Genomic DNA, 22,296 nt, shown 5'->3' on the forward strand with positions numbered 1-22,296 from the left:
TACAGGCACATGCCACCATACCCAGCTAATTTTTTAATTTTTTGTAGAGATGGGACCTTGCTATGTTTTCCAGTCTGGTCTCAAACTCCTGGCCTCAAGTGATCCTCCTGCTTTAGTCTCCCAAAGTGCTGGGATTATAGGCATGAACTACCACGGCTGGCCCGGGTAGAGGCTTAGTGAGTGCTCTGTAGAGGAGAAATGGAGACATAGGTCCTGATCTAGTCTGAGACTTCCCGACCAAATAGCAGAGGGGCTGGTCCCAGGCACCAGATGGGGACTTAGAACATTTCTTGGAAGGTGCTTTAAGGCATGGTGCTCCCTGAGGTGCAGGCCCAGGTCAGGTTTCCTGCTTACCTGGATCAAAGGATGGTACTGGATCTCCTCTCAGCTTCTTTGTTTTGCTTCATCACTAACAATTGCCTCATACAATCTTGAGGTTTGTTCTGAAATTGCTGCCTAGTTACTACTAAGTGCCCTCCTTGATGTCCCGGTAGGTAATCTTCAGAGATGTGCTTTTAGGGTCTCTCTGCAGCACAGGTGAGGAAGTTTAAGATTTTGAGAACAAATTACCACATTCTTCAAGAATTAACATAAATTCATATGCATTAGCATTATATGTAATAGTTCATCTCCATTTCAGAACAGTGGACTGATCTCTGAAGAGAAACTTTTAGCTCATGGACTCTTCACACAGAGAAACAGCTCACGAAAATGGGGCCATTATTATTGCTTACTGTGTTTCCATTTAAATTGATGAAAGCAGAGCAACTTGTCACTTCAGTAGAAAAAAGTAGAATATATGAGTTTTGTGGAAGCTTCAGGAGTCACAAGTTATGACTAGCAATGTAAATCTATTCTTTAGTATCTAGTCCCACTCAAAGAACAATGAAAGGTAGTGGAAGTCTCTTTGTCTTTTTGTGCTTAGAAGAAATAGATATGAAAAATTGGTATTCTAAAGTCATAGATCAAACATTGTAGTTTAAGAATTTTAGAATGACAATAATTAGAAAGAAATACATCTTTTATGGAAAAAGTAATACTTTTTATTTCTTTGGTGTTGCTGGGGAGAAAAGATGTGGTAATGTTCAGAGGGTAGAACTTTCTTCCTGCTCTGAAGCATAGATGAACTCCAGACTTCAGTTTTAACTTTAATCTAATCCCTTCTGCTTTTCTGTTTTCTTTTTCTTATTCTTTATCTTCTTTTTCATGGTGCCATTTCTTCACAGGTAAGGACATACTGTTAAAAGCCTTTTGTGTGTAAAGGGATCACTTCCTTCAGAAGTTGTTATTTAAATTTGCCTTAGCGGAAAATTAGTTGACTCTATTCCAAAATAGAGACTCTTGTAGGACTCGTCTGTTCTAAGAGAAGAAGGTGTTTCAGGTAGAACAATGGGTCTGATGCAAACTCTGTCCATAAATTAAAAAAGGAAATAATAAATAATTTGTCTCCGTTTTAGGGATGATTCATTGCTGATCTCTTTGCTTATTCTTATGTAACTATTAAAGAAATAAATAGCTACTCTTAATGTGTAATGAATAATGCTGATCCACATTTGTCACTAAGGAAGGAGCTCCAAGCAAGATTAAAAGAGAAAAGCAATTTGATTCCTTTTATTTAAATTCAAAGAGGAGATACAGAGACACATTTGCATTTTTTATATATATATTTTTTTTTCCTGGAAAGATGTGTAAGAAAACTGTTGACCATGATTATCACTGTGGTGTGGGGTTGGGAGAAGTAGGATAGGAGTAGCTTGTTTATATCCTGTTTAATACCTTTTTGCAGTATTTCAATTTCCTTACTATGTTTCTTTATGTGGTAGGCAAAATTCTCAAATGGCTCCCAGATTTCCTACCTCCTCAGTGGACATGCCCTGTGTAATCCCCAGGTCTGTGACTATGATAGGTTTTACTCTTGTGATTTAATGATGTTGTGTGGCACCATTTACTTTAAGAGGGATGATCCAAGTGGGCCTGACCCAATCACAGGAGCCCTTTAATGGCAGAGAGTTTTCTCTAGCTGGTGGAAGCAGATGATGAGGAAGTCAGACATTTAAAGCATGAGATGGACTGGACTTGCCATTGCTGGCTTGAAGATGGAGGGCACTACATGGTGGGGAATATGGGCAGTCTCTAGGAGTTGAGAGCAGTCTCTAGCAGACAGCCAGCGAGGGAATGGCGACCCATTCCTATTACTGCTGGGAACTGAATTCTGCCAACAAGAATGAGCTTGGAAGTGAATTTTCCCAGATCCTCCAGACAAGAACTCAGTCCAACTGACACCTTGATTTCAGCCTTTAGCTACTCTGAGCAGAGAACTCAGACTGGGAAATTTATTATTTTCCAGTTATTTCTTATTTCCCACACTGGATTTCTGACCTGCCAAACTGTGGGCTAAAAAATGAGTGCTGTTTAATGTCACTACATTTGTGGTAATTTGTTACACAACAATAGAAAACTACTATTACACTTTGGGAGGCCGAGGCGGGCAGATCACCTGAGGTAAGCAGTTCAAGACCAGCCTGACCAATATGGAGAAACCTGGCCTCTACTAAAAATACAAAATTAGCTGGGCATGGTGGCACATGCCTGTAATCCCAGCTACTTGGGAGGCTGAGGCAGGAGAATCGCTTGAACCCGGAGGTTGTGGAAGCTTCAGAAGTCACAAGTTATGACTAGCAATGTAAATCTATTTTTTTGGATGTTGCAGTGAGCCGAGATTGCGCCATTGCACTCCAGCCTGGGCAATAAGAGCGAAACTCTGTCTCAAAAAAAAAAAAAAAAAGAAGAAGAAGAAAGGAAACTACTATTAGTTTTCCATAATATTTTAATGTAAGAAAGTAAATAATTACAGTAGGAATTATCTGGACAGTGAGATTATGGGTCATTTTTTCCCTTAATATTTTTTAAAATAAATAAAAAACCTTAATAAATATAATTTAAAAAACCAAGGATGAGTTGTTATCGTAAGGAGAATATGCCCTCTTTCAAAGTTGGATATAAAGTTACTATACCTGAAGGGAGCCATATTTTCTCATTGATTTCCATTTTATGTTTTCATTTATACATTCCTACCTCATCCTATAACATTATAAATTAGCAATGTGACTTCATGAGAGAAAATTTCCTTAAAACCAAAAAGCAAACCAATTTGAAAACTTTCATCAAGAGAGTGACCAAGCAGTTTATTGAGGGACACTAGGACTATAGGATGGAAAAGGAATGTCTGTTTGCTTTTGCCGGTAAACCCAGCCCCTCTCACAGGTCTTGGCATACTGTCTGCTTCAACACTTATTTGTCAGTTAAAACAAATGAATGTGCTTGTTGTCAATGTTTCATTTTAAAGACTTTATAAGGTTCCTTCCACTCAGGGCTTCTCTTCCACCATTTTGTTTCCTGCTTTAGAGGCAGAAACTCCTATTCCTGTGTGATTGTATCATTAAGTCCAAACAACTTAGCTTCCATAGCAAAGTCACAGCTTAGCTTCCTGCCAGCTCTATCCTGGACATTTATGGTATCTGCTATGGTCTGAATGTTTATGTCCTCCCCTACTCCCTGCCAAATCCATTTGTTGACAACAAATCCCCAGTATGATGGTGTTAGGATGGGTGCTCTTTGGGAGGTGATTAGATCATGGGGGCTCAGTCCTCCTAAACAGGATTAGTGTCTTTATAAAAGATGCCCTAGAGACCTGCCTTGTCCTTTCCACCATGTGAAGATGCAGTGAGAAAGTACCCTCTTTGATCCAGAAATCGGCACTGTCACCAGACACTGAATCTGCTGGTGCCTTGATCTTGGAATTCCCAGCCTCCAGAATTGTGAGAAATACATTTCTGTTGTTTATAATCCATCCAGTTTATAATATTTTTATTATAGCAGCCGGAAAGGACTAAGACAATAACTTACAAAGCTAAGCTACAGTATCTCCGTTTAACCATCTTGGGTGACTCTTTTACAAATTATTTGTTTCCTATTGCTTTGCTATTATAAGTTTAAATTCTCTATATACAGGATTCTCAGCACTTTCACCTTCCTCAAAGATGGGGAATTTATAGATGGCAAAGACTATTCTTATTCCTCTGTTTTATCTACATACCCAGCACAGGGCCTGGCACATGTAGCTGCCCCATAAATGTAATAAATGTTAATAAAACAAAATGAATATCTGTATTGGGGAAATGTTTTTTGAAGATAAAAACGCCCTGCAGTTACTGGAAAATTTAGGCCAACTTCTTTTATTTAATCATTTAAAAGTCTAGCTATGAGACAGTTGGGAAGGACATTTTAGTCTCATAATTAAAAAGAGTGATGGCAGAAAGAAAAAAGAAAACACTAAAGATTGTAGTGAAATTACAGCCAATGGGCATCAGTTTCCCTTTCTCTGGTTGATTTCAGGGGCAGTCTCACAAGCTAAGAAACTGCTTTTCTCCATCCGTCCTGGCAGGGAGGCCTTCCTTTTATTATGTAGGTATGTAAAATTATTGATTTAAAGTCCCCAGGAAGTTTGACTTTTCAAATAAGGGCACATTCACTGGAATATGCTGCCTTTCCCTGCGTGCCATTAGGGTCATAGAGACAATTAACATGCAGTGGACCTAAGAGAACACAGCTAATCCTCGTGCTTCCTTAGATCTTCAAGTGGTTGCCAACATAAAAAGTTTCTCCTTAACAGAGGACATCTTGACCCTTGTGCTAAATCTGTATCAGTTTTTTTTTTCCCAACTCTGAGCTCTGAAGGCTCAATTTAGCATCCAAAGAAATTGAGCTGTGTCCTTTCTTTTTTGTACGTCATTACCAACAATAAAAAGTTGAAGAAGAACTGGAGTGTTGGCTGGCAATTTTGTGATGATATATGACAGAGCAGAACACAGCCTTACTTTTTGTCATCTATAGGGCCTCAGGTTATTGACAAGAGTAGGTATTTTTCAACTGGAACACAGAAGTGGGATGGTAACTTCATATGCTCAGCTTACCAAGAACACCAATCCCTTTGACACCCAGGGGCTGCGCAGGTGGCTAGCAATGTTGATAGCAAGGGGGGGGTGCTTTTCCGTTAGAGACCGTACAACCACCCTCCAATGTGATTGACTACTTCTCCTTACACAGCATTAACAGCAATCTTTTCATAAATTCGGGAAGTGGCAAGAGGGAAACTTCTTGTAAGTACCAGCAAGGGTGTTTTTGCATTTTATATCCCCCTAAGAAGGCTTCTGTGTTTTTTCCTAAGGCAAATCCAATCCTGTCACTAACTTTCTCTTATTGTGTTTATGCCTCCAGGAGGGGAAGAAGCACCCAAGAGCCTTCATCTCTGTAGACCAGGAGTCTGAAATGGATGGTCTATGCCTGGGCCACATCCAGCCAGCAGGCATTTACATTTGGCTTGCATAACATTTAAAATGATTTGAATCAGTTGCCAAAAACTAAAAGCCAGGAGATTTTCATGTAAAAAGAAATCTAAATTTTGGCTCTTCTTAAAAGAGGCCTATGTTTTGGACCGGGAAGTCATTGGACCCCATTTCTCACACAGCAAGTGGAACTGGGTAGTGATTGCCAGTTTACCACATGCAGGGTGGCTCCTAGAACATACTTTCCCTTTGTGGGAATTAGAAAGAAGCACTGCCTCTGCACAGGTGGATTATAAGGGTGCCCCATTGGACAGGACACGGCCCATGTGTAATAGCTTTGACACAATTGCCACCATCTCCTTGAGTCAGTTTACTCATGTCTGAGCTTTCAGGCATTTGAGTTTGTGACCCCTGCCAAAGCCTTTGGAGGAAGTAGCTGCCTGCAGCATACATCTTGATGAAAGAGGGCTGGCCTAGAGGGCTTTCTCTGATTGCTTGCACGCAGAGATGGAGACACCAGCATTTGTTTGACTTAGCTCCTGTGTTTTTCTGAGAACACAGCTGGATAATTTTGCAGGAATTATATTCATAGGCTAGGTCTCTGTATCCTCATGATTCACCCTGCTTCCTGAACCTCCACAATCCCACACCCCTGGCCGCATGCTGATTTGCCATTTGTTCCTTTTTTCAGCTTATGAGAGGAATTGTCCAAGGAGAATATAGCAAGTTCTCTCCTATGACACAGGGATATAACTCCTTTAACTTGAAGAGTTTGAGGCAGACTTCATGAACCATTTTTGAATGAGCTGATTCTAGTATCTATCTCTGTTGACAGCTTGCTCTTATTATACCCTTCCCCAAAGTGAACCCTGCAGCTACTGACAATGGATGAGGCCAAGGAGCTAAGGAGCCCCTCTGTGGCCTCAGCATACCTGAATAATAGTCTCTCTGTGGCTCTCCAAGAACAGTGAGGTTTTCTTTTTTTCTTTTTTTTTTTTTTTAGCACTGGAATGACAATCATCAAAATCATTTACAAAGTGCAGTGTAAGTGATGCTGTATAAGGGGTGGTAAAATGAAGTTAATATTATACCATTTGAGTGCTTCTAAACTGACTTATAATTAAGCAGAGTTGTAGGATAATTAAGTGTCTGTTTTGGCAGTAGCATGGATTTCAGATTGGAATTGAACACTGGCCTTGACACTAGTTATTTGAACTGGACTAATCATTCAATTCTGTGACCCTTAATAGAAAAGTAGTTAAATTATAACATGAAGGGTGAGACCTTAGAGTAGTTAAGAACTCAGGAGTCCTTTCTCCATTCTATCTTACTGGTTGGATTCAGTAAACTTCAAAATTCTCTACTCTTAAAATGGAGATAAAAATCATACCTTCCAAATAGGATTTTATATGATTAAATGAGATAATGCATGTATCTAACATGTGATAGGTACACAGTACTGCTGGCATTGGAGTGCTCAGCTGGTATAAAGTAGGTTTTCAAAAATATTGGTTTCCTCCATCTTTCTTGGGTCTTACTGCTTTGGTGCTAAAAATTTTAGCAACTACGAGGAACTAAAGATTGCTTTGCTCAATAAATATTTAACAAATTGCTTTTTACAGTGAAAAGTGTATATATGTATGAAAATCAAGCTGCTTAGTTTAAAGGTGTGACTCCTTAACTAGGGCAGTTTATGTGGAGAGTTAAAAATAATTTTAGAGTTTCAAATACTGCAGGATAATGTAATGGTTAAAACAAAAATAAGAAAATATCTTTAATAATGCAAGTTACTGCCTGTTCCCTTTAGGAATGAGTTCCTGGCTACAGAAGTCTTTATCTAGACACCCAGATCAAGCAGAATACAAAGGTCACAATGCCAATTTCATCTGAAACTTGTTTTGCAGTGCTTGAGTCTTGGTTTTTAGGAAAAGACTTGTGGTTGCTATGGAACTGTTAATAATGATTGCTGCCTGTACCTCAATTCTTCATACTCCCAATCTTCAATATAAAATCACTTAGATTTGGGCTCCAGGGCAGTAAACAAACTTTTGAGCAGGAATTAACTGGACTTGGGCATTAGTGTCTTAATGTAGGAAATGACTTTCATTATAACCTTTACTTATACTGGCAGTTAGGCTATGTTGAGGTTTCCTAATAGTGGGCTTAATCGCATGAGTGTCAAACTTTGCTCTTCTGGGTGAGCACTGCTAAAAGCAGAAACATTTTGGGTTTTCATCAGACAATAAATATCAGAAGTCCTTGTTTTGTACAGAACTAGTCTTAGTGAGAGTCTTTTGTTTTCACATATAAAAAGAACCAGTAATTCAGCCACATACTGGATTCCTAAGCAGAAAGAAGAAAATATTCCTGTTGAAATATATACCTATTTACTTTTAAAAGAAATCTCACAGAAAAATGACTTCTTTTTTGCTATATTTCTGTGAGATTTGTGACCCATGTAATAGATGCTTACATCTATTACATCTATTACAATAGACCCATGTAATAACTCTAAAATTCTTACTCCTGAATTATATTTGTAAGATATGGATATCAGTCCTTATTAATGTATAACCGATCTTTGGGGGAAACTAATCCAGTTCTTGAGCTCCAGGCACAGAAAGTTAGGAATGGGTTGTTGGATGGGTAGGGAGAAGACATATCTAATTTGGGGACGTTGCTGCCTCACCAGTTTGCAAGAATAATACAGAATAAATCGCTTCAATTTCCACAACTGTTTCTCTCTCTAATCCCTACAGTGTGTGATTTTCAACAATTATCTGGCCTTATTCTCTGTTTCATTGCTTAGGATTTTAATGCTTCAAATGTGGAACATAGAATAAATGTGATTGCCAGTGAAACTTTAAAAAAATGCTCAAGTGCAGTTTTCAGCTGACATACAGCTAGTTTCCAACTTCTCAGCTGCAAGAAGTAACAACTCCATAAAGGTTAAACAGGCTTGCTTTGGGCCCTGAGTAAAATTAAGTCTTCTACCAACTCTATGGCACTGCAGAAGACAAAGGATTATCTGTATGAATAAACTGAATTTACAGGTCAATACATTCATGTTTGCAGGACTATTTAAGGTATTAGAAGTTCTGATATAATACAAGAAAAATGCAGATGTAACTATCAAACTCATCAAGCTGCTGCAATAAATTCAGATACTCTCCAAGGCTGGCAAGGTGATGTCAAAAAAGTTAAACTTGAAGAATGAGACTTAGATTTCTAAATGAGATCGGTTGGGGGAAGCAGAGTTAATAGGGGAAATCAAGACTGAAACAATCAACATTACTGCTACGTTTGGAGGACAGTTTAAAAATCAATTCTTTCTGCTTGTTCTAAAACTGTTCTGCCAAAGAAACTGACATTGTTTCATGCTTTTTATTTTTCGGTTTATTTAATCTTCTTTAACACAGCCATTGTTGGTTCAACAATCCAATATTTGAGGTTACATTATTGCAAAAATAAGGACATAGCTGAATAGGTTATGCCATCAATATGTTTGTTAATCCTATCCCTTTTATTAAAGACAAAGCACAGTTTGTTAATATTGTCTTGGATTAACTCTATTTGTAAGGTTACTTATAGTGGTTCATACTAAAGGCAGGGGATTTGCTCCCTGGGCCAATTGTCTTTAAACTATAATTTAAGAAATCATTAGCATTTTGTAATTAAAAACAGATAAAGCAATATTTTAGTACAATGTTAGGCAGCAGATAAAATTACCCTGTCTGAATATATGTGTACATATACATAAAACGCTAGCATGCTTTAAGAAGTTAAGAAATATTAATATTCTGTGAAATTAATATATAAATAAAATATAATCTGGAATGAAATTCCCATTATGTACAAAAAAAGAAAAAATAGTATCTTTCACTTCCAAAACCTATAGATTTTAGCATCTTATAAGCCTACATCACATCACATGGAATGTAAGGGTTAGTTTAAATTTGAAGAGCATTAAAGAATAGTATGAGCTAAGTTTCCACAAAACAGTATATATTAATTGTATTTTGAAGATTTATATTCGTTCCAATGTTAACAAGACAACATCCTTTTGAACTTCCTTAAAGAAATATTTGTAATGTCCTTTATTTATTAAGAAAAATACAGCTTTAACACTATAAAATGTTTCTTATTAAAAATATTAGAAAATAAAAATATTTTGAAGATGACATGTTATTCTAGGATATACGAACTTCTTTAGTATTTTTATTTAAAGAGTGAAATAGTTAAGCTACTATTGTAAATATTTTACTTTCAAGCACATACATTTTTTCTCTGTTTTCATTCTTTTCGGCATTCTTTGTTTCCTGTTTCTCTCATTTTCCAAATTTTCTTTCTTACTTTTTGAATAGTCCTGACTTTACTACGTATCTTACTTCATTAGCTGACTTTTATAATCTCTTCATTTTTCCTTCGTTTGCAATAAAACAATGGTTTCTAGCAAGTAAACAACCAACTGATCATCTCTTTTTACCTTTCGTAGATGTTTTCTTCTTAAAACATATAGTTATATGTTTAGCTTACATATTTATGTATATTATATATCAACACTTAAAGAATAATAATTAGATTCACAGAGTACGGTGGAAATACAATATATTACCGGTACACTATTCAGCAAGCTTATGGAATGACAAAAAAGAATGAATCACTTTTCATGACTAGTATCTTAATTATCCTCTGTTTTTTTCTGACTAAGTCAAACAGATTAGCATTTTTCAACTGCTCAGTTTCTTCTTCAATCTTGGAGACATTCTACAGAGATAGAACCTAAGAGCAAATTAAAAGTGGAGTCCGTGACAGGTCGCTTTCATGGTAAAGCCTGGTCTCGTGTGTCTTACTGTGACTATATGGTCAATGATTACTGCCTGGACAGGAACGCAGGAGTGGGTGAGTCGTGCTGGAGATGTGCAAGAGTTTGTTCTTCAGCCCTGGCTGCCCGCTTGAGCACAGCACAGGATGGCATGGTGGCTCTAAGCTCAGGAGGTCTGGTGCACCTGGAACACGGCGGGCTGCACGAGGTCCTCATCGGAGCGCTCCGCCTCCTCGGATGTTAGCGGGTAGCTACCCTCATAGCGTACCTTCTGTGCCTGTTCCAGGGCCACTGACTCCTCCTCTTCATCTTCCACAATAGTCAAGTCGATGTTGCTGTCCATCCCCGAGTTACTCCCCCTGGAGGTCGCCTTCTCAGCAGCCTCCTCTGCAATTTCCCCTTCCACCAGGGCGCTGGCGAGGGACGCTTCGGAATGACCCTCTGCAAAGGACTCCTCTTCCTGGTCATTTGGCATCTGCTCACTGCTAGGCAGGTCTTCTGACTTGGTCTCATTTTCTGCATGGCTTTCTCCCTCTCGGACTTTCTTCCGCCCGAAAGTGAGGGGAGAAACCTTGAAGGGGGAGCTTTTTCCTGAGGATATTTTCTGGTGATTTGACGTGAGAGATTTCTTAATCTTCTCTCTCCTCTCTACAGATACGATCTTTGTCCCCAGCTTGTTCATCTTTTTCTCGATGTTCTGGCGAGAAAATGCTTTCTTGAGGCTATCCACTTTCTTGAGGCTGGATCTTTTTATTTTCTCTGCCCTACTTTCTTCCACCTTTTCCTCGGCACTGTCTTCCAGGGCCTCCTCATCGTGGGGCAAATCATCATCTGACGAGAGGTCCACGGTGTGCAGGGTTTCCTCCAGGGATTTGTTTTCATCCGGAAGCTCCTCCTTCCCTTCCACGGCGCCGGAAACGGGCTCTTTCACAAACACGCTGGCAGGGATCTCATTTTCCTCCTGAAAAGACGGACAATGTAGGTTTCATGTTAATAACATATTTCACAAATAGTCCTGAGCTGCTGTAATACGTGTGTCTGTTTTGGAGACATGGTGATGATAAAAAACAAATGTTTGTGGCTTGAGTTTTCTAGAATAGGAAGAGTTAATTCTAAACTCGTCAAGTCATTCTCTTTAGGCTGGATAAGGCCAAGGGCAGCCTGTTGGGAATATCAGGAGGACAACCGGCAGAAACTCTATCAGTGACAGGCAGAGGGGAAGTGGGCAGTGACTGAGATAGACCAGGAAGCTGCCTAGATAACGGAGCTAAAGAACGTTACTGTGCTGTGAACCCGGAGGCCCTCTCTCTCCTATCCTCTTTTGAGGTCAGAGGGCTTGGGCCTGCCAAAATCCCACTGCAGAAGAGCCTGAAGATCAAGTTGGCAGATAAAAGATAGGGCAAGGGTGAGAACTGAGAAGTCTTCAAGTACCAGACACACATAAAGCCTTGACTGGGTTCCCTCTCCAACTAGGAGTCAGAAGTAAAGGTAGGGCCAGCCTTAGTATCTGCTCAAAGGTGCACACTAATTTTGCTGAGGACATCATTTAAGAGTGAGAGAAGCAAGGACTAGGCTTCCTGGGGGTGCACTCAGGAAGCCTTCTGGTTTAGAATATCCTTTGGGGAGTTACTAAGCGGAGGTGAGATCTTAGGGTTATTTTTAGAGTAGTGAGGGGAAATTATGCTGCCAGCCATAGTTTTATCAATTCTCTAGTGTTACACAGAGCTTCTTTGGGCAAGAATACTTTGGCCCTCACTTCCAGCGAAGAGTGAGGAGAGAAGCACAGAAAGCTGCCCCCTTCACCGTTGCCAGCACTCTCCTCCAGCTGCCGGGCACACAGGCAAAGATGGCTCCTCTTGGCTCTCAAGGAGCAGCACCTGAACACTCAACTCTAGAGTGGAAGGGGGATGGTGTTGCAACATTGCTCACTGGGGAGTTTTGAATGCAGACAGACTCGGGTTACACAGCTAAAGAACTCTTGATTTTTAAATATTTTTCTTTGAATACTGGAAAAGGAGAGCCAGTCAGCAAGATGTCTTCACATCTTTTTTGAAAGAAATGGCACAGTAGTGAATGTGTGGCCAGAGGCCTGAGTCTCAGTCTTTGCTGTACTACTGAATAGAGGACAGCTTTCAGCAAATAACTTAATCTCCTTGGGTCTCAGTTTCTTCCAGATATGAACAAGAGATTTGACCTAGATTAGCAGCTTTCATACTGCACTCCCAGGGGCACCAGGGGTTCTGCTGGAATGCCAGAGGGGGGCAAAGCTCCAGACCCCCCTGCCACCTCTCCTGCAACCAGAGCCTCAGGATTGCCTGATTATATCTAAGGCTGTTCAGTAAACTTTCAGTTTGAAAAATAACTGGATTTAGTGGATTTTAAAGTCTACCTGGGACTTAAACGTCATGCAAAATTTATGTTAATGGCAAGAACTTCCCTTCTTGTTTTGTAATTTTGATTGACTGAAAAGATGAAAACATGCTTTAAGAGTGTCACTTTATATTTGATACAAAGACTAAAGTTTAGATATTTTACAGAAACTTAAAAAAACCCTCTCCTTGTTAACAACTGAATGGTAGAATTATGATATTCCTTGAAAAATACAACCCTGTGTCTCCCCTTATACACACTATACAGAGTCCTTTCCATAAATTGGTTAGAAACAAAGGGTAATGTCTTGTGTCGACGCAAAAAGCAGAAAAGTCCAATTAAATAGAATTCCTCGTTAGAGTGACGATATCATATATTGTGTTTCCCAAAACTCTCTCCACACTCTGCCATTTTGAATGTCATGGTAAGTGTCCAGGCCATAGTAAAAGACAAAGTAAAAAAATAAATAAAAGGAGCATGGGACTGCCACAGGTTATTTATAACATGGCCTTTTACAAGCACTGCTTTCCCGTGTTTCAAGTTGCGGTTGCCTCTAGTTCCCCGGAGTGTACTCCCCATGAGGGCAGGGATTTTTGTCTCTTGTCCATGCTGTGTCCCAGCACCTAGAGCTCAACAGCTGCTTGTTAAATGAGTGCATGTTGGGTGAGGTGGCTTTCTAAGAATGCCCTGAGAGTGGCTGGAATGGAGATTGCCCCTCTTTTGGGCAGGCTTGAGGACTATAAAAGAACAAGTTTAGCTCTGTGTCTAGAAGGAAGTTTGCTGACTGCTGGTGCCATTGGGAAATCAAGAGAACCTAAGTCCCAATGGGGGCAATGATCTCCATTTTTAAGGAAGGATTTTCTTCGCAGTGGATGGTTGTTACTAAAAGAGGGTTAGACAACTGAAATAGCTAAGGCTTGGATGCTTAGTCTAGAAGCAAAATTACTTCTGGGGTTTGACAAGAGGGTTGAGAAGGTTTGACAGGAGTTGCTTACAGGAAAGGAAGAAACCAAGAGATCAGTGAAATGTCACTAAAAGTCCTCAGTGAGGAAAGCAGAAATTCAGGCAGAAAACTGTAAAAATAATCCTTGGCTACCAGAGAAGAGGTACATTTTGCATAGTAGAATCTCTCAGGGTAATCAAAGGTAGTAAGTTGTATAACTTCCCTTTATTTAATCCCAACAAAAGGTAGGCATATTAACTGAACTTCTAAAGGAATTAAACTAATAATATTACAGTTTTTCCTTAAATATACATTTTATTATTACAAAAGCATAGTTGCTGTTGAGTTTTAGACTCTTTCGATTCTTTTATCATGTATCTTTTGAGGACAGCTTTGAGGAAAGTTATTATAAGGTGAATCATATATGATCTGTGGTAGATACACACTGTGTATATGAATGGGTATTGGGGGAAGGTAGGAAACCCAATTGAACTCTTTTGTAAAATGCCAGGGAAATTATATGAGAGCTTTTTTGATGCCAGCTATAAAAATAAACCCAGCAGGAACAGAGATAATCCAGAATGAGTTGGATGTGTCTTTATGCAACTGGAAACAAGTGAGATATGTCTTCTTGGCTAACTGCTATGCTTCTGCTGTCATTTTAATTACACAAACAGGATTTAATGTTCTGTATATTGAACAGTGTTTATTTTGTGGCTTCTGATGGCATCTACTCTGAAGGTAAGCCCTTTCTTTTCACACAAAAATCTGTGAATGTCCAAGCACATGTAGCTCTTACCTTTCCATAATGTTTGTTTGGAAGCAGAAAAATACTGATACTTTTCAAAATTTCTGTTCTATAGTAAAACATGTGAGTGGTGTTTGACAGTGAAGTAACTCTTATGGTGGTGGAAACTCAGTCTAAACTTAAGATAATGGATGCTGGATAACTGCCCTCTCCTGAGGTGCCTAATCTCACCTGCACACGTGCCCTGTGCTCAAGCTCCCCCACACACCTCGTGGAAACACTTGATATTTCATATGCCTATAAGCAAGGTGACACTTCTGCCTTCAGCCTCCTGTTGTAATGTTTCTGATTTGCTTTCTCTTACAGGTTGCAAGACTGATGACGATTTCAAGAGAGAAGATCAAGTACACATCCTCAATTTTGTCACTGCTTCCCTGCCCTAGTTACTTGTAGGTCTACTTAGGGTTTGTAGCTCCTGAAAATGGCACTAGGAATCCCTTGTGGGCTGCACTGCTTCCTTTGGTAGTTCTGCCCAGTAGAGGCCCCAAGAGAGCTGATTATTTACCCTTTGTTTTCAAAAAGGTCCTCAGCTCCCCTGATGCAGGTGTTCCCGGTTCTGACCTTTCACAAGAACCCTTAGGAGTTTTTCAAAGGAAGGGGAATAAAACAGCACACTTCAAACATATATGACTGATATGCTCACAGCATAAAAATGAATGGAAAGAACTGAAAAAGTAGCATTTCTCCTTGTACTTTAACTTGTTTGCTGTTCATATCGATCCTAGTGAACTAATAGTCCTATTTGTATCAACACAGACAAACTTGCTAACATGCTGGACACTTCTTGGTTTGAAGCTCATGGAAGCAAATCTTCTGTGTACATATCTAAATACCTAGATATGCACACCTTAACAGAAAAGAAGACTCTATGACTCTCCTTAGAAAGGAAATCATGGTAAGTCATTTAAAAGCTTGAATAAGGAGAGAAAAAACAACAGTTTGCTTTCCTGTCACTAACTCATCATTCCTGTTGGTAGAAGAAAATAACAAAGGATGTCATATTCCCACTGGGATGCGGTAGAATCCTGGAGGGATATGAAGACCATAAATTTGTGTCCATGGAATATTTTATCCAATAATCTCTAAATACTAGTTATTAAAATGAAACTGTGCCCACCTGACATTCTGATTTATAGGTCTCTTTTACACATTGATGGTTTTCTCCAATTTGTGTTTCTGAGGTATGGATTGCCAAGTGGATACAGTCATTGATTAGAACTGCACCCCTAAGGCAGCTGTCGGTGGAATCAGCAAGTCATAAGAATAAAATGCATTAGTTATAATCCCTGAGCAGTCTTTCACATTCTGGAGGATTTAAAAGTTTCATTATTTTTCAGTGTTATCAAGGGTTCAATTCTTTTTTAAGACACACTGGTTAGGTGTTCTTTGTTACAAATAAACACAAAACCAAACCAAACAAAAAAACCAAATCACACTGAATTATTTAAAAGCTGATGTAGAAAACCCAGTAAACATGAACTTTACCAAGGTGGGATTATAGTGTTTGTTTTTACTCATTTTGCAATTCAATTCTATAATCTCTATTATTAATAATAAAATGAAACCTTGCTAGTCACTGTTTCTCAGGGCCTCTGTTTCTTTGACGCAAAACGAAGTTAAACTGAACAATTATTAAGGTGCTTTCCAGCTCTAACATGTTTGATTCTGTGATGTTAACATAAACCCCACAAAAAGAATTAACAAATTACAGAGTTGATTCCATAGTGTACTGATACCAAATGTGTTTTGTTTTATGTAAGAATCAAAACTATAGGACCTTAGTTGCATTGGAGAACATTTTTCATTCATTCAATTCAAATAGATATAGATTACAAAGCAGTGGAAGGGGCAGCATTTACTTGGAAGGGCTGCATCTGAAAGAGTCTGGTTTTTTTTTACATAAGAGTATGCAATGATTCTTTCTAAAAAATACCAACAATAATCAGTTATTCACTTAAAGTGCCTGGGGCAGTGCTCACATTCAATAAATGTAAATAATAACAATAAGAACTAATTTTTTGTTTATCTCATAAAGTAAAAGGGCACTGGATAAGTAACACATCAAAACTAATATCCCATATGGGAACATTGTAGCGTGATAGAAACATGGCGAGTTGTCATATAAAGGCGTCTTTTATTACCTATATCCTCATTTCTTCCAGGTCTGTACTAATGTAACAGTCTTCAAAGCAGTGACTTTGGATAAAGCACAGGCTTTTTAAAAATCAATTTAAAAATGGTCTGAAGATGTTACACTTTTAGCGTCTCTCTAAAATTCTGACCTTATCAAAGGAACCCAAAGGATGAAGATTTGAACACATTTATAGGCTCCATTCTCCAGAAATGTATCCACTGCAAATAGCTAACCTTTCTACTTTTTTCACCCAATTTCCCAATTTTATGTGGATGAAAGTGTAAGCTGTCCAAGAGTACTCTCATTTTGTTCCCTAGATTTGAAATCATCTCCCAACTGCTTTTTCAAATAATCATTACTAGAACCTAACAGGACGTAAGAGGCTACTGCATCCTCAGGGCCAGTTACCTGTGAAATTCTAGTCTCTTAAATCAAAAGAGAAAATTTCCTCCTAAGTGTAGAGTCACTGATTTTCTGTACAAATTCTATTTTTTCTTTTAGTAAATGATCGCTGTGCTTAGAAGCAAAGTCTCAGTCTTTCTTTAGCATTTGCTTTTTGATCAGCAATGCCTATGAGTCTTATTTTATTTATGCTGGGTCATGTCACAGTATTTTGAATTCAAATATTGATCTGAAGCTATTACCAAAAAGTTTAAAAGAGAAAACTGCTGAATTTAACTAGGATTTTAAGATTTATTTTATTGCTGAAAGAGAGAGGAATGTTTCTTCAGTTTTAGACACTGCTGGTTATAATTTAAAGTAATTGCTAAGAAATTAGATGCTTAACAGCTACAACAATGTTGTAACAGTACAGACTTAAAGAAGTAATGACACGTTTTAAGTGGGAAAAATTAAGGACAAAGTTTGGAATTTAAAAAATGCAATTATGGCCAGGCATAGTGGCTCACGCCTGTAATCCCAGCACTTTGGGAGACTGAGGCGGATGGATCACCTGATGTCAGGAGTTCAAGACCAGCCTGACCAACATGGTGAAACCCTGTCTCTGTTAAAAATACAAAAATGAGCTGGGCGTGGTGGCAGGGGCCTGTAATCCCAGCTACTTGGGAGGCTGAGGCAGGAGAATCGATTGAACCCAGGAGGTGGAGTTTGTAGTGAGCTGAGATTCCACCATTGCACTCCAGCCTTGGCAACAGAGCGAGACTCCGTCTCAAAAAAAAAAAAAAAAAAAATGTGTAAGTATCTTCAACCACTAACCAAAACAGACCTGTAGATTTCGGCGGGCTCAACAGGACTCCACAAACTGAAAAGGTACTCTTCTCAACAGTACCGTACCAAATATGCTCAGGTCATGGGATAGATTTTCCTTTCTCACTCTCTTATTTTTACATATTTTTTGTCTTAAATTAGAAACAGTAGATTTAATAAGGGGAAGTCTGGCATAGGGTTCAGATGGGCTGAAAATGATAAATTACCTAAAGACGCTGAGTAACACCTGGTACATATTTGCCCTCCACATTCTCCACAGGTCTAGGAAGCAGTCCCCTTATGCTCCACTGTGAAGATTATGCTGTGACTGGAGGGTTCGTTGAGTAGGTCTTTTGGGAAGAGTCCTTTGCTTTCATGGAGATGAGATATAATGTTGATTTCAACATGGCGGTAGTTATACAATACATGGTTCTCTGTGTGTAGCGGAGCTGTTTTAAGATCCTGGGCAAGGTGAGGTTAGTTTTTACCCAAGGACCATATTTCTAACTAAGCAAAAGTGTAGCCTTCTTTCTGAGCAAATGAATTTCAGATCCACTCAGTAATATCTTCTATTCATTGAGCACTTATACCATGCCAGTCCCTGCTAACTATTTTAAATGTTATTTCTTTCATTCCTCACTCTGTGAGAGAGATAGGAGGGAAGAAGCATTAGTGTTCAAGAGTACGTGCTTTGAAATCAATTAAACATGAGTTTGAATCCCAGTTTCACCACTTGCTTACTAAGTAGCTTCAGACAAGCCATAAACATTTTCGAATCTCAACATCCTCATCTGTAGATTCGGGATAAATGAGATAAGATGCTTACCAATGTATGCTGGGTTTATTAAGTGCTTGATTTTTTTTGCTCTTATTAATATCATCAGTGTATAGATGAGGAAACAGGTTTGGAGAAGCTACAAACTGTGTCCAATATCACATATTTAGCAAGTGGTAGAACTAGGATTTGAACTACTGTTTGTGTGACTCCAAAATTTATCTTCTGAACTACTATACTGGACCACTCTCTAATACAAATTATTATTTTATCCATTGGCATAATTACTACTCTGGGGAAACTGCTACTTTTAGAAGGAACAAGAGAGTCCACTGAGGGACTGTGCTTGCATTAGTTTTATACAAAACAATCATCTTGCGATGCCTTGAGAGTTGAGAATTCTAATATCCTTTAGGCTAATAAAGGATCTTACACGGCTTAAGAAAGGTCCAGTCACTTGCCTCTAGTTTCCTGCCTCCTAAAATGCTCTTTAAAGGTGTTCTTGGGGATTGTTTTCTAAAGGGCCCAGAATGGAGTCCGAGCACATTTCTGTGGATATTCTTAGCTTCCAGTTTGGTCTTGAGCACCCCTGTTTCAGCTTTTACTCACTATATGGAGAATTTCTACCATATCTGGCTGCAATTTCACACCTGTCAATTCAATGTGACAAAACAGGAGACCATGTCAGACCCTCACAACAGCATATGCCTTTAAGTTCCCAAGCAGTTTTTTTTAAATGTCAGATTTATAATTCTCCTGAATTTCTACTAGCATATCCTCTCCATCCCTCCCCCCAACATCTGCAGAACATCCATGACAAAACAAAACAAAACCCAATCCTGACGAATTGTGACTTTCCTCTACAAGATAAATACTTTTTTCCTCCTCCTTAACTGAGGGATGGGACAAGAGATAATTTGCCTGATTCATACTGGAAGCAGGAAAATTTCCTTTGGTGTCTCAAACAGGTCTGTACATGTTTGGTTTTGTTTGGAGATCAGTATTTAATTTAGAAATGGCTTGAGAGCTGAGATTTCTAATATCTCTTAGGCTAATAAAGTAAGGATCTCATATGGCTTAAGAAAGGCCCAGTTACAGTATCTCTTTTCAATTCATCTGGTGCATGAAAAGCTACTGCATTTGCATTAAAAGCTGAAAAGTTTTCAGCTGCAAAAGCCTGCAAGGTAGAGGAGGACATAGGCTCCCTAAACCTTTACAATACTCAAGTGCAATTTGAGGAGGACAAAAAAGCAGCGAGATGAGTCTTTCCTTTTATGGGGGTAGGAAGGCTTCTAACTTGGCAGAGCAGATTCATTTTGAAAAAGAAGACTCCCTCGGTTTAAATCCCAATTTCTAAATCTCTCTTGGGAGATGAAGGCTTTCCCTGTGTGCCTTTCACAATCAAACTGTTGGTTATAGCCTCTCCCCTCCATGGCTTTGAAATCCTCTCCTATTCATATGGTCACAACGAGACAGCCCTGGAGCGAGGATGGCAATCGCTTCCTGGGCTCTGTGCTGGCTGGATTCCACTGGGCGGAAGGGCTTCCAGCATTAGGCAGGGCTGCCCTGGGATTCACAAATGCCCACCACTTGGCGGAACAAGAGCCCCACGCAATCTCCCTGTCCCCAGATAGCCTCTTGCTACATTAATTGCATCATTGATGCATTAAAAAAAATTAAGTGGCCTTTTTATTCTAAGGCAACCGTTTGAAGGAGAAACATTTAAGACTAGCCTTTGTGACTATAACTGATAACACTCCTTTTATTTTACTTAACAGTTGTGGTCTCTCTGAACAAGGAGAGGCACGTCTAGTGTGTTTGTACTCTCTTTTTCTAGTGCATTTGCTAGAAAAGAACTCCACAAGATTGCTTTGCCCCAAAAAAGTCTTAAAAGAACAAGGCTAACTCCAATGGAATCAATCCTCTATTTGATTGGTCCCCAAAACGTTGGTAGCCTTTGTATAAAGGGATAGTTTGACTTTTTGGTTAAAAAAACAACAAAATACCTCACATGATCACTTCATTTCCACTAAGAGTTAATGAACAGCCACTGAATTAATTTGCCCTGTCCAGCTAACAGCTGCAGCCAGAGCCCTAAGCTCCTAATGCAAAGAGACAAATGAATTTGACTAGGGTGCACGCACCTGCACATCTTCCCAACCTGTACAGAGTGCATCCAGGTGCTCCCTGACAAATGACCCGGGGCCTACTAAGCCCGGGGACATCTTCTTTGGATTAGTCTGTAGTGACCTGGGAAATTCCCACCCCTGTGTGAAGATTTCACATTTGCTTTCCGCAGGCAGACAGGGGACAGTGCCTTGTATGTGTGATCCCTGACAGGCAGGACAAATGTAAAAATGGCTGTGAGAGCCAGGATGAGCGAGATCAAGAATGATAAGGAGTTCCAGCCCGCCTGTAAGGAGGCATAGGGGGCACTGACCTGGAAGATGAGCACTTTGAAATGGTTGCGTCGGAGGAGCTGGGCGTGGTTGTTCTCCAGCCGCTTCACCTGTGCGCACTGCCTATCCATGCGCTCTTTGACCGCGCGCGTGTGGGCGCTGACCTTGCGGGACTTCTCCAGCAGCTTGCTCACCGTGTTGCTGGTGGAGGCCTGGTACTTGGAGAGCTTGGTGAGGTCATTCTGGATGCCCTTCACGGAGCCCTCCAAACTGATCTGTCGCTGCTCCATCTTGTGCTGGTTCTCCTGCACAGCGTCTAGCATGTTCACCAGCTTGTCCAGGAGCGTGAGCACCGTGACTGCGTTCACCTGTGAGTTGTCCCGGATGGCCTCCTCTGTGTTCCCTAGGTTCAGGCTGGGGCTTGGTGTGGAGGAAGGCATCGGGCTGGGGCTCGAGGGCTTTTCCTGCCGCATGTCAGACCCAGGGTGCTGGAACTTTTCGGCCTGTGCAGCGTCCTCTCCCATGGCTAGGCAGGTGGGAATGTTCTTTCTCTCTGGGAGCTGCTTCTTGCTCGGGTGAGAAGTTGCGGTGGTGAGGGTGTAGGATGAGGCCCGCTGGTTGGAGCTCAGGGCACCAGTCTCTAGGACTGGCAGAGGTTCAGACAGGCAACAACTGGCCACGCTGATCAGGGGAACTGCATTCCAGCTGCTCTTAAAGGCCCTACTCCACCCAGTGGGAGGAGAAGTTTACAGAACTGAGAACCATTTAGGGTTCAGACGTATGCACACACTTCCTAACCGCGTTCTGGGCACAGGACACTTTGTTGCAGGTTTAGCTTTTCTTTCCTGTTCCCCTTCCCTTTCAATGTCATATTTCAATCATGACTTCATCTAGAGGAGGAGAAAAACATGCTAACTTGGCCCAGCTCCACAGCTTCCAATTGGCTAGAGCTGGTAAACTTTTCTCTGGCTGCTATGCTGCAGATGCAACAGGGTGCCTGTTTCTTTTTCCTGGATACAAGTTATTGTAACGGAAAGTATTGTTTGCATTTGCCCTAGAACTGACTGATGGGTTGCAGAACACCGGGTGTCCTACTGGGAGGCATAGAGTTTAAAGGGTACTGCAGCCAAGTTTGTATTATTAGTTTCTCATTTGCAAAGGAATGGGACTAACTCTGATAATGATAAGGAAAACAGCTCAGTTCTTATTACTCTTGCAGTTGCAGATACAAAATAAGTTAAAAGAGATTGAACTTCAGGGATATTTAAAAAAAGTAATACTGCTGTTATGACTGTTATGTAATATATGGAAACTTTTTGAATGACCACATTTAAAAAAATGATTGTTTTTTTCAAGAAGTGAGACTGAGGAAAAATAAAATGTGGTCTTTTTAAGAACCTACCGTGATGATTTGTTTTAACTAACTTTGAGTTGGTGAGGAGAGACTTTCTCAAATGCCCATCTCTGCAAGGCATTTATTGACACGTGCCC

The 22,296-nt window shown here is 39.9% G+C and overlaps 1 protein-coding gene across 1 annotated transcript; it reads right to left on the reverse strand.

Moving 5' to 3' along the window:
* Positions 1 to 8,715: 8,715 nt before the first annotated feature.
* On the reverse strand, positions 8,716 to 21,670 carry CAVIN2 (caveolae associated protein 2). Its single transcript, XM_003825293.5, has 2 exons — positions 20,847 to 21,670; positions 8,716 to 11,131 (listed from the first exon to the last, which is right to left on the reverse strand). The coding sequence occupies exons 1-2, from the start codon at positions 21,327 to 21,329 to the stop codon at positions 10,337 to 10,339; spliced, it is 1,278 nt and encodes a 425-aa protein (XP_003825341.1). The 5' UTR covers positions 21,330 to 21,670; the 3' UTR covers positions 8,716 to 10,336.
* Positions 21,671 to 22,296: the final 626 nt, after the last annotated feature.

The sequence above is a fragment of the Pan paniscus genome, chromosome 13 (genome assembly GCF_029289425.2).
Source record: "Pan paniscus chromosome 13, NHGRI_mPanPan1-v2.0_pri, whole genome shotgun sequence".
NCBI lineage: Eukaryota > Metazoa > Chordata > Mammalia > Primates > Hominidae > Pan > Pan paniscus.